At 36.0% G+C, this 13,692-nt stretch overlaps 1 protein-coding gene across 1 annotated transcript in view; it reads right to left on the bottom strand.

Moving 5' to 3' along the window:
* LOC121374438 (atrial natriuretic peptide receptor 1-like) overlaps nt 1–12,869 on the bottom strand; it is a 61,842-nt gene extending 48,973 nt beyond the window's left edge. Inside the window, exon 1 of the mRNA XM_041501540.1 lies at nt 12,834–12,869. Within this exon, the coding sequence (XP_041357474.1) occupies nt 12,834–12,869 (36 nt within the window). The remainder of the gene's footprint in view (nt 1–12,833) is intronic.
* Nucleotides 12,870–13,692: the final 823 nt, after the last annotated feature.

Here is a 13,692-nt window from a genome sequence, read left to right as displayed (position 1 = left end):
CTACTTATACATGGTCATTATTAAAACAATACACATTCACTGGTTAACTTCTTGGATTCTCCATTTGAAGTAATAATATATTGACAGTATCGATAGATTAAACTAAAAACATTTCTGAATACCTCTAATTTGTTTAACATTTTTACATGAGATTCCGTTGTGGAAACTTAGTGTCATCAGTATAAAATGGCCGTAGATCAATAGTATACAATTATTGGGTTTGTTTACAAAAAGTAAGTGAAAAAAAGCAGAAGTTCATTAATTTTATGGCTTGCTAATGTCCAAAAAATAGGTCAGCATCTAAAGTAATGTGCAATAATTATATATTAAACATTTACTCACACATGGAAGTAAATTAAGGAACCGACTTACTTGCTATTTTATTACAACAGTAGGTCAGTTTGTGGGGAAATTGCTTTCTGTATTGCGTTAGATAAAGATATTTACGGTGCTGTTATATCTTGCAATATACAGTTTTACAGTGTATAGCAAATATTTGATTGTTTATAATCGGTACACTGTATTATAGTTAGTTTAGGTTTGTTTTTCGCTTCATTGTTAATGTGAAAGACTGTATTATTAAAATCGAACATTACGGAGTCCTGTGTAATTGCCAATATACTCGTAAATTGAGAGATTACACTGCAGTGTTTGTTATATCAAATCATAAAACACGTTTGTGAAATGTGTTATTGACCGAGCAAGACCGAGAACAATACATTTCTCAAACAGGTTCCAGGACCCAATTTCACTAAACATCGTAAGTGTAGTTTTGCACGTAAACGTAAATCTACGAATGAAGAGCATTTCACAAAGAAGTGTAAACGTAAGTTACGAGTAAAGTTAGACGTAAATCTAAGAGTGCCCTCGATAACTAGTGGCACACGAAAATTGCTACATCCACTTCGATAATTCATAAAATAGTAACACTTTTGGTTCTTGTAAAGTGTTTAACAAATTAACTCTATTTATTAATTCAGTGATAGCCAGTTTTGTTAACTGTGTCATTTGATCCACTCAGGGAGGGATTTAGCTCAGTCGGTTGAGCGCTCGCTTGAGGTGCCAGCGTCGCAAGATCGAACCACCTCGGTGGATACATTCAAGTGATTTGTTTTCTTTGGTTCCAACCAGTGCATCACAGCCGTCAAAGGCCGTGGTATGTGCTTTCCTGTCTGTGGGAAAGTGGATATAAAAGATCCCTTGTTGCATTAGGAAAAAATGTAGCGGGTTTCCTCTAACAACTACTTGTCAAAATTACCAAATGTTTGACATCGAATAGCCGATGTATATTAAATCAATGTGTTCTAGTGGTGTCGTTAAACAAAAACAAACTTTTTTTAGTGGTCTCGTTAAACGTTCAAAGACGAGTCCATATTTTTTATACAAATGTATCCAACAAATCTCATCCCCCCCCCCCCCCCCCCAGTACCTATTTCCTGTACCAGCTCCCAGTAAACGCAGGACCATACCGTCGTCTGCACATTGGGGTGTGGTAACCTGTCCTGAAAACGCGTCTCTTCTCGTCTTCATTACGAATACATGTGGATCCCTTTCGAACCTCGGCTCATTTGCCTTTCACAAACTCAACTTGCTCCGTTTACAATTCTGTGACACCCCTTTCCCCTTTACAAATGTCTAGATCCGCCTCTGCTATCAAACGTATTATTTTAAAACTTATATTTGACGGACTGTACAATGTTTTACTTTTATAGTTTTTAAATTCAACTTAATATTTTCTCTACAATTTTATAATAAAATATATATCCACACACAAATGACTGCCTGCTTAACTGACTATTATTTTGATAGGGGTGAAAGTTGTCTAGACAAAAAAAAAAAAAAAAAAAAAAAAAAAAAAAAAAAATAATAATACGCACACCCAAAATACACCCATTTCCAAACGTCATCTTGCACATTGCCTACACACATAATAACCTCGTTCATGACATGGGGAAAATTTTAGTTTGCGGATCCAAGGGGTGGACATGACATTTTTATTCAGACCCTTTTTGCAGTATATCTACTACTTAGTTGAAAAACACGAATTAAAATCACTATAAAAATTGTTGTGCTTTTTTGAAAGTGCACATTGACTTGTCCAAATTTAGGGAATTGGCCCATACTATAGTGTTTTTAACTACAATGTAGGTTAACATTGTCGCCTATAGGATTTTATTTGGCACAGTACAACCATGTGTTGGTATACCGGAAACTGTGGTTTCCAAACTTTATCAAGTTTATTCGTTCGTTCTTTTAAAAGTTATAAGTTTGTTTTGTTTAACGACAGTACTAGAGTACATTGATTTATTAATAATCGGCTTTAGGTGTAGAATTTCTGCTAAATGAGTTGCAAAAGAAAACAGACGTAGATTTACGTGCAAAGTAAGTTAGTAGTATTTTTACGGACGGCTTCGTGCAATGGCGTAAACGTACACGTAGACGTAGACGTAGACGTAGACGTAAGACAGGTGTAAGTTTTACACATAAAAGTAAATTTACGATGTTTAGTGAAATAGGCTCCAGTAATTTGTTACAGGCATTCGCGGTTCATTTCGTATTAGAATATGAATGTGGATACATTCGATTACACTGCTGTTGAGTTGATCGAATGGTACCAGACACACTTTCACAAGTCTGCGTGAAAGCTTTATTTTGTGTATTATTTTGTGTTTTATTGATTTCAAAATAGCTTCTGATTCCATATCCCATAATGTGTATGGTGTAAGTTAATAAGATATGGTGCTAGAAATAAATGGATAGCTATTCTAAAGAATAATCACGTACGAAAATGTATCAGGATATTTTAATGTTAAAATGTATCGATGTGTTATTTGAAGTTAAGCAAGGTGTATTTTTATCACCTATATTATTTATTATGCTTGCTAATAATATGTAGTCTGAATTTGCTGATGTTACTGATATTAGATGACGTTTGTCATATAACTCGATGCAGTCATGTGTATTTTATGGTGGTTTCAAGTCAAATTTATTTCATGTTAAGCAATGAGTTGGTACAAGGCAGAGTAATATCTGCATGGATATTTACACTTTATATTAATGACGTAGTATATCACCTTAATTATAATACTGTTTGTGGACTTAATCTACCATGGGGACACGGTCCTAGCATACTCCTTGCTGATGATACAACATTACTTAGTAGTAGTCCAACAGCTACTACGATATAATACAAGTAAAAGTGCAATACTGCAATTTACGTGTATAAGAAAACCACTATTCTCTAATGATTTCCATCTGGGTAAAATTAAGCTCCTTTTAAAGAATCCATTGTAGATGCTGGTGTTTTTATTAGTGCAGCTAAATCCACATTAGACTGAACAAATAGAGCTTGTAAGAAACTTCGAATGTTAATTAATGTCAATCATGATTTTGGCCTATATTGATGTGGTTTTAATCCTATTTCTTCTGTGAAGATCTGGAAAAGAGTTGTTTTACCATGTGGTTTATACGGCTGTAATAGCTGGGGAAGACTATCGCTGAAGGAATATGAAATATTATAAGTAATACAACGTTATTTTTGTATAAAAAAAGGTACAGGGCTTTCCTAGACATACACCTAATGCAATTATTACGGATACGGTTGGACTGATATCTTAACAAGCACTATTATTCTTAGGTAATCTCTGCAATACACAATCAATGTTTATTTTCAAAAGAATGCTTTTAGCTAGGATTTGGCAGTACAGATACAAAGCAATGTTTGTCCAGAAACGAAACTGGGATACCAAGTCTCCAATCTTTAATACACTGCAACTTGTTTATAAATATAATTTATGTGATGTAATAGATGACTATGAATGTACCTCTAAGTTTATATTAAAACGTATATGGGCGCAAACTGTCAAGAAACAAATACACTCCCATGAAGCAATGTCAACAAAAAGACAACTCAAATCTAGACTCTCCCTATGTCGATACTATACAATTAGATCTGATAATGAACACAGATTATGGAAATTTGCATTAGGAAAAACACAAAACTGTCATGATATAGCTAGACTTGTACATGTTGGATCATTACCATTACAATCAAAGGAATGCTTATGTGGCACAGCAGTGGTACAGCGCTCGCTCGATGCGCGGTCGGTGTAGGATCGATCCCCACTGGGCTATTTCTCGTCCCAGCCAGTGCACCATGACTGGTATATCAAAGGCCGTGATATGTACTACCCTGTCTGTGAGATGGTGCATATAAAAGATCCCTTGCTACTAATCGAAAAGAGTAGCCCATGAAGTGGCGACAGCGGGTTTCCTCTCTCAATATCTGTATGGTCCTTAACCATATGTCTGACGCCATATAACCGTAAATAAAATGTGTTGAGTGCGTCGTTAAATAAAACATTTCTTTCTTTTTCTTTTTACGTGACACGGTTGCTCATGATATAATTAAACATGTGTTCATGTCATGTCAATTAAACCTTAAAGAAAGAGATATTCTGTTTAACAATGTATGCGACGTACTTGATGTAGAATTATTTGTGACGTTATGGTCAGAAGAAGATTTGTTTTTGTGTTTCTTACTAGTTTGATTGCCTGGAAACTGTCAATTCTGTTTAGATTACAATGTATAGGGGCATATAATGTTAATGGTTAGCTACACAGTACGAAATTGGAATAATCTTCTTCAACAGCCATAATTATGAGTAATGTTGTTATTAGATGTATTTCGCATTACTTGGAAAATGTTATTATGCATGTTGTATATCTATTGAAACTATATTATTCCTGTACTCTGTGAATCATTTATCAATCTTCATTTTATGGAGGAAATAAAGAATATCTATCTATCTATCTAAATAAATTTGCCAATGTATTTATATGACATTATAATGATACTGTGTTGAATATTGTTGATCAGTTTATTTATTTACGAATTACCTATAATTACCTATAATTACTCTGATAATTTCAAATTAGCATGTATAGCTTTGTCAGAACTGTTCCAGTTATATACATGTGTATAATACAATAGTTGTGACAATTTTACTGTATGGTTCAGAAATGTGTCTAATAGCTATTACATATTACTAGATGCTAAAATTATCCGTACTGTAACAACAAGGATACACAATAGCGTTGTCACATGAAAGCTTCGAAAGTTATCTATTTGTGTTCAATATAATAAGAAAATATTAATGTATTGCTTAAAATATAACACATGACAAGGATTATCTTTTTCAAACTGTATACAGTAGACTACTCACAGTGAAAGTGCAAATACATATATTATTATTAAATGCAAAAAGCCAGGCAATGTACATTATATGTTTGCTACAAGAATTGTTTTATGTATCTTTGTGATTCTTTTAGATATCAGTATTGCTAATGGCAGACTTATCATCACTCTTAGAGAACAACGGCTATATATGTACATTTTATAAATTAAAAATGATTGAAGGTGAATATAACCTTTTATAACTTTGTCCTGGTTTTCACGCTATTACATTTGTAGGTCACGGTCACGTATTATTGTGCTTGACCATCCTATTAACAAATTTGTAAATGTATTAACAACACACCGATACATCTGTAAACTAGATTATTAATATGTGTTTAACATACGGTTAGTGCAACACGTTGTTTAGTCTGTGACAGATGAAACTCGTTAATGGCTATATGTATACTAAACAACAAGAGAAACAGGCATCACATATGAATTTAGTTTTCCTTAATTTAATTAACATTATTCACTTTGAATCCCATTATTTTCTGTGCCAGTTAAAAGTATTACTATTTTGTGAATATTTTCGGTGCATTTTGACAATTTTATTACCGAATTAATTGTACCAAGAATAAAAATATGTATTAAAATATTCGAGCTTCTTTTGTTGCTCGGTATACCGAATACCAGTAAGCGATTATATTCATTTCACTACAGACAGGGCAGAACATACATATTAGCTGGGTTTCTGAAATGGCCATCACATGTTGTCATACAGTATAGACATCAGACTAACTGGCTTTTAGTCCCATTTGTGGTAATCAATTTGTGCCTGACTTATGGACTATGTATCTCGGCCTTTTGAACTGGCAGCACATAAATCTGCCAATTGTGTTTTTAAATTTGATATGCCAGTTGAGATGGAGAAAATTACAATGGGTGCACCGAGAAGAGTTGATCCTACTACCCATATCAATCAATCAATCAATTCTCGATTGTATGTAAGGCCATAAGCCCATATATACAGGAACTCATATATTGATATTTTGGGACCAGTTGTTCAAACGATTAGCCAGCTGTTTTGGCAACAACACAAAACACAAATATTTATTATTGCATGTTACATTTCCAAAAATATATAAAAACAAAGTCCGTTGTCAGCTTAGCCATTCTTTGAACAACTGGCCATTGGTGCAGGTGACAGCATTTTCAAGTATAGTATCATATAATTATACATACATGATACATGTCATTATAAATCAAGTATCTACCTCAACACATAATGGTTCCGTTTAATGTAATGCAATTACCTCTTATATACACTTTAATGATTTTACCACATAGATTCCTAACATTTTAAAAAGATTTTCATTCCCTGTTGCCATTAAGTTAGTAAACATATAAAAGGATCTGGTAATGTAATACTTTCTAGGAATATACATAGTTCTTAATGTCTCATACAGTGAACAATTTATAATATAATGAAATTCATTTTATACTTCTTTTCTATTACATAATGTACAAATTGTTTCTATTTTATTTAAACCAACATATCTCCCCTCATCAACTGCTATCACCTCAGACCCATATTACCTCGGACCCATATCACCTCAGACCCTTATGACCTCAGACCCATATCACCTCAGACCTATATCAACTCAGACCCATATCACCTCAGACCCATATCACCTCAGATTCATATCACCTCAGACCCATATCACCTCAGATCCATATCACCTCAGACCCATATCACCTCAGACCTATATCACCTCAGATCCATATCACCTCAGACCCATATCACCTCAGATCCATATCACCTCAGACCCATATCATCTCAGATCCATATCACCTCAGATCCATATCACCTCAGATCCATATCGCCTCAGACCCATATCATCTCAGATCCATATCACCTCAGATCCATATCACCTCAGACCCATATCACCTCAGATCCATATCACCTCAGATCCATATCATCTCAGATCCATATCACCTCAGATCCATATCACCTCAGACCCATATCATCTCAGATCCATATCACCTCAGACCCATATCATCTCAGATCCATATCACCTCAGATCCATATCACCTCAGATCCATATCACCTCAGACCCATATCATCTCAGATCCATATCACCTCAGACCCATATCATTTCAGATCCATATCACCTCAGACCCATATCACCTCAGATCCATATCGCCTCAGATCCATATCACCTCAGACCCGAGTGATTTATTTCTGAGCTAGATCCCTTTACATTTAATACTGGAGAACATGCTTGAACCTCAGTTGGATATAGGCACGTGATATACCATAAAAGCAGAAGTAAAAAATTGGAGAAACTCCGTCTAATTAACCTATATGATTGTATTAAACCAGAAGATGAATCTGCATTATACAGAACACACACAAAATAAAATTAAAATAAAAAACCAAGATGGTGACACAGTTTAGAAAATAACCGTCTGGTGACGTCAATCGTCGCATGTTTGCTGATTTTACCGTGTCCTATTTCGGATCTGTTCGTGTATATTGGAACAATAAAAGACATAACGACCGATGCAAAACGAAATGTACGCTAATGACCCTATTTGAAAGGACTAAATTAATATTGTTACTGGATGATCAATACATTACGTCCTTGGAACATCAATACGTTATGCCCTTGAGTGATCAATGTATTAAGTCACTGGATTACACGACAAGAACATCTGGAGTACATATGCGACATTTGCGTAGCTATCTTTCAAAACTCATTAATCAGCTGGTGAAAAAAAAAAAACTTCACGAAATCTTGTCACAAGAGTAGCATATAAACCCGATATAATAGTATGTTAAGACAATGCAAGCAAAACGTAAGCCGCATGGATATAGATATTACATTTAGGAAAGTTGTCTTGTATATTTCTGCTTTGAATAAAAGTGTCCTTATTTGCTTTCAGAAGTTCATACCTAACATTGCCAAAACCTAATACTAAAGTAAATACTTAACAAAGTATTCTGACGATGAAACATAATCTTCGCACAGACGTTTTTAAATACAAACGTTCACGCTTGTATTTAACAATTCCTTTTTCCCCAGTCCCAACAAGCGTCCAAGGAATTATATATTAAACACCGTGGTATGTGCTGCCCTGTCTGTGAGAAAATGCATTTAATAGAAATGGAAAACGTAGAAGGCTTCTCTCAAGACGAGGTGTTAGAGTTATTAAATATTTGAAGTTAAATAGTCGATGGTTAATAAATCAATGTGATCTAGTAGAGTTGTTAAACAAAATAAACTTATTTTAACGAGTCTGATTTTTTTTTTACAAAAATGTAACGGCAATCTTTCCAGGTCCTGTCAAAAACTTACTTTAAAAATACAATTTAAAATTGTGCTTAAGGTTTAAGCACGCTCTTCTTGTTACACGCCTTATACCCTGGGATGTCTGTTCAAGTCAGAGGTTAATGAAAGAGAAGTCGGTCTTACGCATTCCGATTGAGTGTGGTAAATCGCCTGATGAGCGGTTGGTCTAGAATCGATCATCGTCCGTGGCCAAATGGGTTATTTCTCGTTACAGTCAAAGCTCCATAACTGGTATATCAAAGGTTGTGGTATGTGCTATGCTGTCTGTGAGATGGTGCATTCAAAAGATCCCTTCCTACTAATGGCAACAACGTGTAGCGGGTTTCCTGTCTAAGACTATATGTCAAAATTACCATAAGCCGACGATCAATAAGCCAATGTGTTTAAGTGGTGTCGTTAAAAAAACCAACCTTTTCCGAATGAGCAGATAAAACGCTGAATTGGTGTGGGTACTGCGATTCGAAACAATCACCTACTATCATGGTTTGACCTTTTTCGCCAGCACATTTACCATAGTTTGACACCCAATAGCCGATGTATTTTTCGTGCTGGGGTGTCGTTGAACATTCATTCACTCACTCACTCACTCACTCACTCACTCACTCACTCATTTATTTATTCGTTCGTTAATTTTTTTTCGCCAGCAGTGCCTGTTTATAACTATGGAATGGAATGGAAGAAGGTCTTAACGTGCACATTCAGAGCAAGCTGTTGTAGCGCACGCCTATCTTGGGTACAGGACAGGAAAGGATGGGGAGGGTGAAGGAGGGGCCGCCTGCACTGGCAGGTGCAAGGGAGCACCAGCAGCCCAATCAAGGTTGGTAACAGGCGGTGAGTGGTAGGTGCTATGGAATTTTGGAAGTCCCGTAGGATTAAGCCAAAGAGAAAGTGTGCACATTTTTGTTGAAGTAAATTTGGCGCAATTCTGAAGGTCGTTCGAAAGAACTATTACAACTGTTGAACTTAAATACACAACACAATTAACGTCGTTATGTAGGCGTCATTACATCTGTTTTCTGGACGAACGAACGTTATCATTAATAATCAAGAAAAGGACTGCAGCTGCTAAACGACAATCCTAGCGCCCTGTCTAATCAGCTGTCATTAATAAAAGGGTGTCGCGTATAATTACGGGACATCGTCAATAATGTGAGATATAGCAAGGACAAGAATATTTATTTATTGAACGATATTCCAGTACTTATTAAATTACGGATATTTAATATTCAGCATATGGAGAGAGAGAGAGAGAGAGAGAGAGAGAGAGAGAGAGAGAGAGAGAGAGAGAGAGAGATCCCCGTCGGCTATTTCTCGTTCCAGCCAGTGCACCACGACTGGTATATCAAACGCCGTTGTATGTGTTTTTCAGTCAATGGGAAGGTGCATATAACAGATCCTTTTCTGCATTAGGACAAATGTAGCAGGTTTCCTCTGATGACAACGAGTCAGAATTATCAAATGTTTGACATCCAATAGCCGATGATTTATTAATCGATGTGCTCCAGTGGTGTCGTTAAACAAAACAAACTTTAACTTTATCACGAACACTGGTTTTCTCCTCAGCAAATTTAGTAATATCGTATTTTGATAACATCGCATGAAGGTCATGGAGTGTTTTTATTAAATCTTCTTTAGAATCAAAAAAGCTTTCTCGAAATGTCTTGGTTTCCAAAGCAATGCCACACGTGTATGTTAATACAGTTACGTTATCCTTTTGAATTTGATTCATACTTTTACTAATAAAATTTCCATTTTCCAAATTACAAGAAAAATATTGGCTTACGTTTTCACCTTTATTTAACGACTTAGCCCCTGAGCGAACAAGACTGTCTTCTATTTTTTTCCTCTTAATATTTTCTAATCTGTCTGAACGACAAAACCGTAATACATGGTCAGGGCTATATCTCTGCACGGTGCAGATTGGAATGGGCATTTGGCAAAATAGTAGTTGATTCTAGTGCGTCCTCTATAGGTGGACCGCCACTCCCGAGGAGATACTTTATTGGAAATTTCATCTCTCTTGCACCGCCAAAAAGAGGACTGCCACTCCCAGACGAGCTCATTAGAATCACTATCATAATTCAGTCTTTGTTGCCTCTAAAATATCAAAATTAATGGATGGTTCACTTTCCAAAATATTAATGCCATGAATTAAATTTTCTTCCAATTATTATTTTTTAATTTATTTTTAAATGAAGCCTAAGAAATTGTTTTACCTCGAAATTTTAAAAGATAGGTTTCCATAAGTGATCTATCACTGACTTTAAACTGGGGGTTTTCAGCAGGAAGAGTGTCTTTAAGGCTACTACTTCCATGTTCATTAAGTGCATAGCCACAAGTAATGTTAACATAGGTTTTATCTCTTATCTGTTGAATTTACAATACGTTTATGTCATATCCTGACTGGAAAAATTAAAATTTAAATGCATTGGGGTAATTTGTTCTGTAACTCGCATTGATATCTGAACCGATTATGAAAGAATGTTGACTTTGGGAGACCAGAAAGAAATCTAACCTTGTCTGCCTTAATGGAATTTGTCTTAAGCAAGTATATTTTAATACATCTGGATTGTGATGCCTCTAAATATCAATTAAATCTAGCTCACCCGTCATTGAGAGAATGAGCACTTCATCTCTTGCCTTGAGATTATTTTATTTTGTTCAACTTTTGTTCGTGCTTATATTCAATTCAAGGTTCAAGTACGCTGTCCTGGACAGACACACCTCAGCTATCTGGGCTGTCTGTCCAGGTCGGTGAGTTAGCTGTGAGTGTTTACTGAGAGAGAAGATGATGCAGTGGTCTTACACCTACCCATTAAGTCGTTAAAACTAAGGCTGATCTAGTATTATTAATATTCTGGTAACAGCCCTCTAAATTTTTACTTTTCCGTCCAGGAGCCAGATGGCGCCTACTTCTATTTTTAGGAGCCAATTAGCAAAATTAGGAGCCAAGTAATCGTATTTATATACATCTAGACATTGTTCTAAAATCATATTAAAATCACCAGCCAAGAAACAGTGTTGATTACCAAAAATCTTGAATTTTATGGTATATTACAGAAAAAAGCCATAGACTGATCAGAATTTGGCCAATATAAATTTACAAGCGTGAAGTGTAGACTGCTAACTGAAATATCTCAAATTAGTAAATTACCATCTTCACCACCCCAAGAGTTGTGTACCTTATAGATATCAGTATTGCCAAACCATTACCACACTTCGGGTTCGACTATTGTTACAGTTGACAATACACTCATTACCCCTAAGAGCTCTCAAGAAAAATTCCCTAAACTTTGTAAAATGAGGGTCTTACACAAAATTAAGCCATATTGAAGGTGTGTATCCTACATTGTTGATGAAATATCATATTTCTTTATTACAGTTTTAATATCTTCTGAAATAACCCTGTTCAAAACATTTTGGTCAAGAATAAAACAAAATCCTTAGAACACCTCCCTTGCGCCCCACCCTCACCCCAACCCCATTCAGCTTCATATAATGATGTGTGTACATACACGGTATTATGTGGACTAATATAAGTATTTCCATTGTATTCAAATGATACAATAAAAAGCTGTAACCTCACCGTGGTGCAAAACATTCTCTTTGAGAATGGCCCCACAAAAAGTTTTGAGTTAGCAGTTGTTTATGTTTTTGTTATCGTGAAAATATTGTAGATCATCACTTTATATTTGCATTACAAGTTCCCCAGTATATTTTTCAAACAATTCATTCATTCTGTTCAAATGACAATAAAAAGCTGCTCAAACAAAACCCCCAAAACTTGTAATTTGATGAATTTAAAATATGTAATTCAAGCTTTTATTCGCAAACTGAACATTAAGGCTCATTAAAAATGTAACTTTAATTTGTAATTAGCTGAGATTAAGCCAACTTTAATTAACTTATGCCAGGTGACCAGACGTTTACCTTACTATTAACAGGACATTATGACTCTACACACACACACACACACACACACACACACACGCGCGCGCGCGCGCACACACACACACACACACACACACACATACACACACACATACACCACCACCGCCAACAACAACAACAACAACACACAAAACTTACTTCTGTCACTATCACAATTTTCAATATTTCCAACGTATTCGGGAAACCAATAATCCCATACGTTGTTAACAACAGAACAATAATGTAAAAAGTAAAATGTACTTACTTCTGTCACTATCACAATTTTCAATATTTCCAACGTATTCGGGAAACCAATAATCCCATACGTTGTTAACAACAGAACAATAATGTAAAAAGTAAAATGTACTTACTTCTGTCACTATCACAATTTTCAGTATCGCTAACATCTTCCGTGTCAGTATATTAATTAGCATTTGTTTTTTAAAATCCAAAGATACGTCTTTACATTTCTTTTAAATTAAAACTTCTCCATCCTATAACAACACATAGTTTCGTTACAACCTGAGATTTACATCAACACCAATCAAAAGTCGTGGCAGTTTCTAGATGACTGAACAGACAAATACCAACAGCAAGAACAAACGGCAAGTGAAAGCTCCCAATCAGAGATCAGTGGGTGGAACGACCAACTCTCCAGGTAGAGGAAGACACTCGTTATTGATGGTGATCACCTTGTGGCGGGTTTCAATCAGGTGGGCATTGTACAGATCACCACTTGATTATTGATCACGGGTAATATCTATATTTATATTCGTGTTCAAACAAGCGCCAGTGTTCGCTTCCAGAGTTATCAACAGGGCCGAGGGTAGCATATGGGTATCTCATGTCATGTCATGCCATAGGGTTTTACGTGCACATTCAGAGCAAGCTGTTGTAGCGCACGTCTGTCGTGGGCGCAAGAGCCGGCCTTGGCCGGCTCTTCCTTCCATGACAGGAAAGGTGGGGGAGGGGAAGGAGGGACCGCCTGCACTGGCAGGTGCAAGGGAGCACCAGCAGCCCGATTGAATCGGTAGCAGGCGGGTGGGGGTGGTGGTGGTGCTATGGAATTTGAATGGAGCCGTTAATGCCAAAGAGAAAGTGGTGCGCAATTTTGTTGAGGAAATTTTGGCGCAGTTTTGAACGGTCGGTCGAAAGGTAAATGGCCGAGTAATATAGGTTTTGATATTAGTGAATCGACAGTAGCTCGTTACTTTTAGACCTTTACGATGC

This window comes from Gigantopelta aegis, chromosome 6 (genome assembly GCF_016097555.1).
Source record: "Gigantopelta aegis isolate Gae_Host chromosome 6, Gae_host_genome, whole genome shotgun sequence".
Taxonomy (NCBI): Eukaryota; Metazoa; Mollusca; class Gastropoda; order Neomphalida; family Peltospiridae; genus Gigantopelta; species Gigantopelta aegis.
The sequence above is the reverse complement of the archived record's forward strand: the minus strand, read 5'-3'. Positions and strand labels throughout refer to the sequence as shown.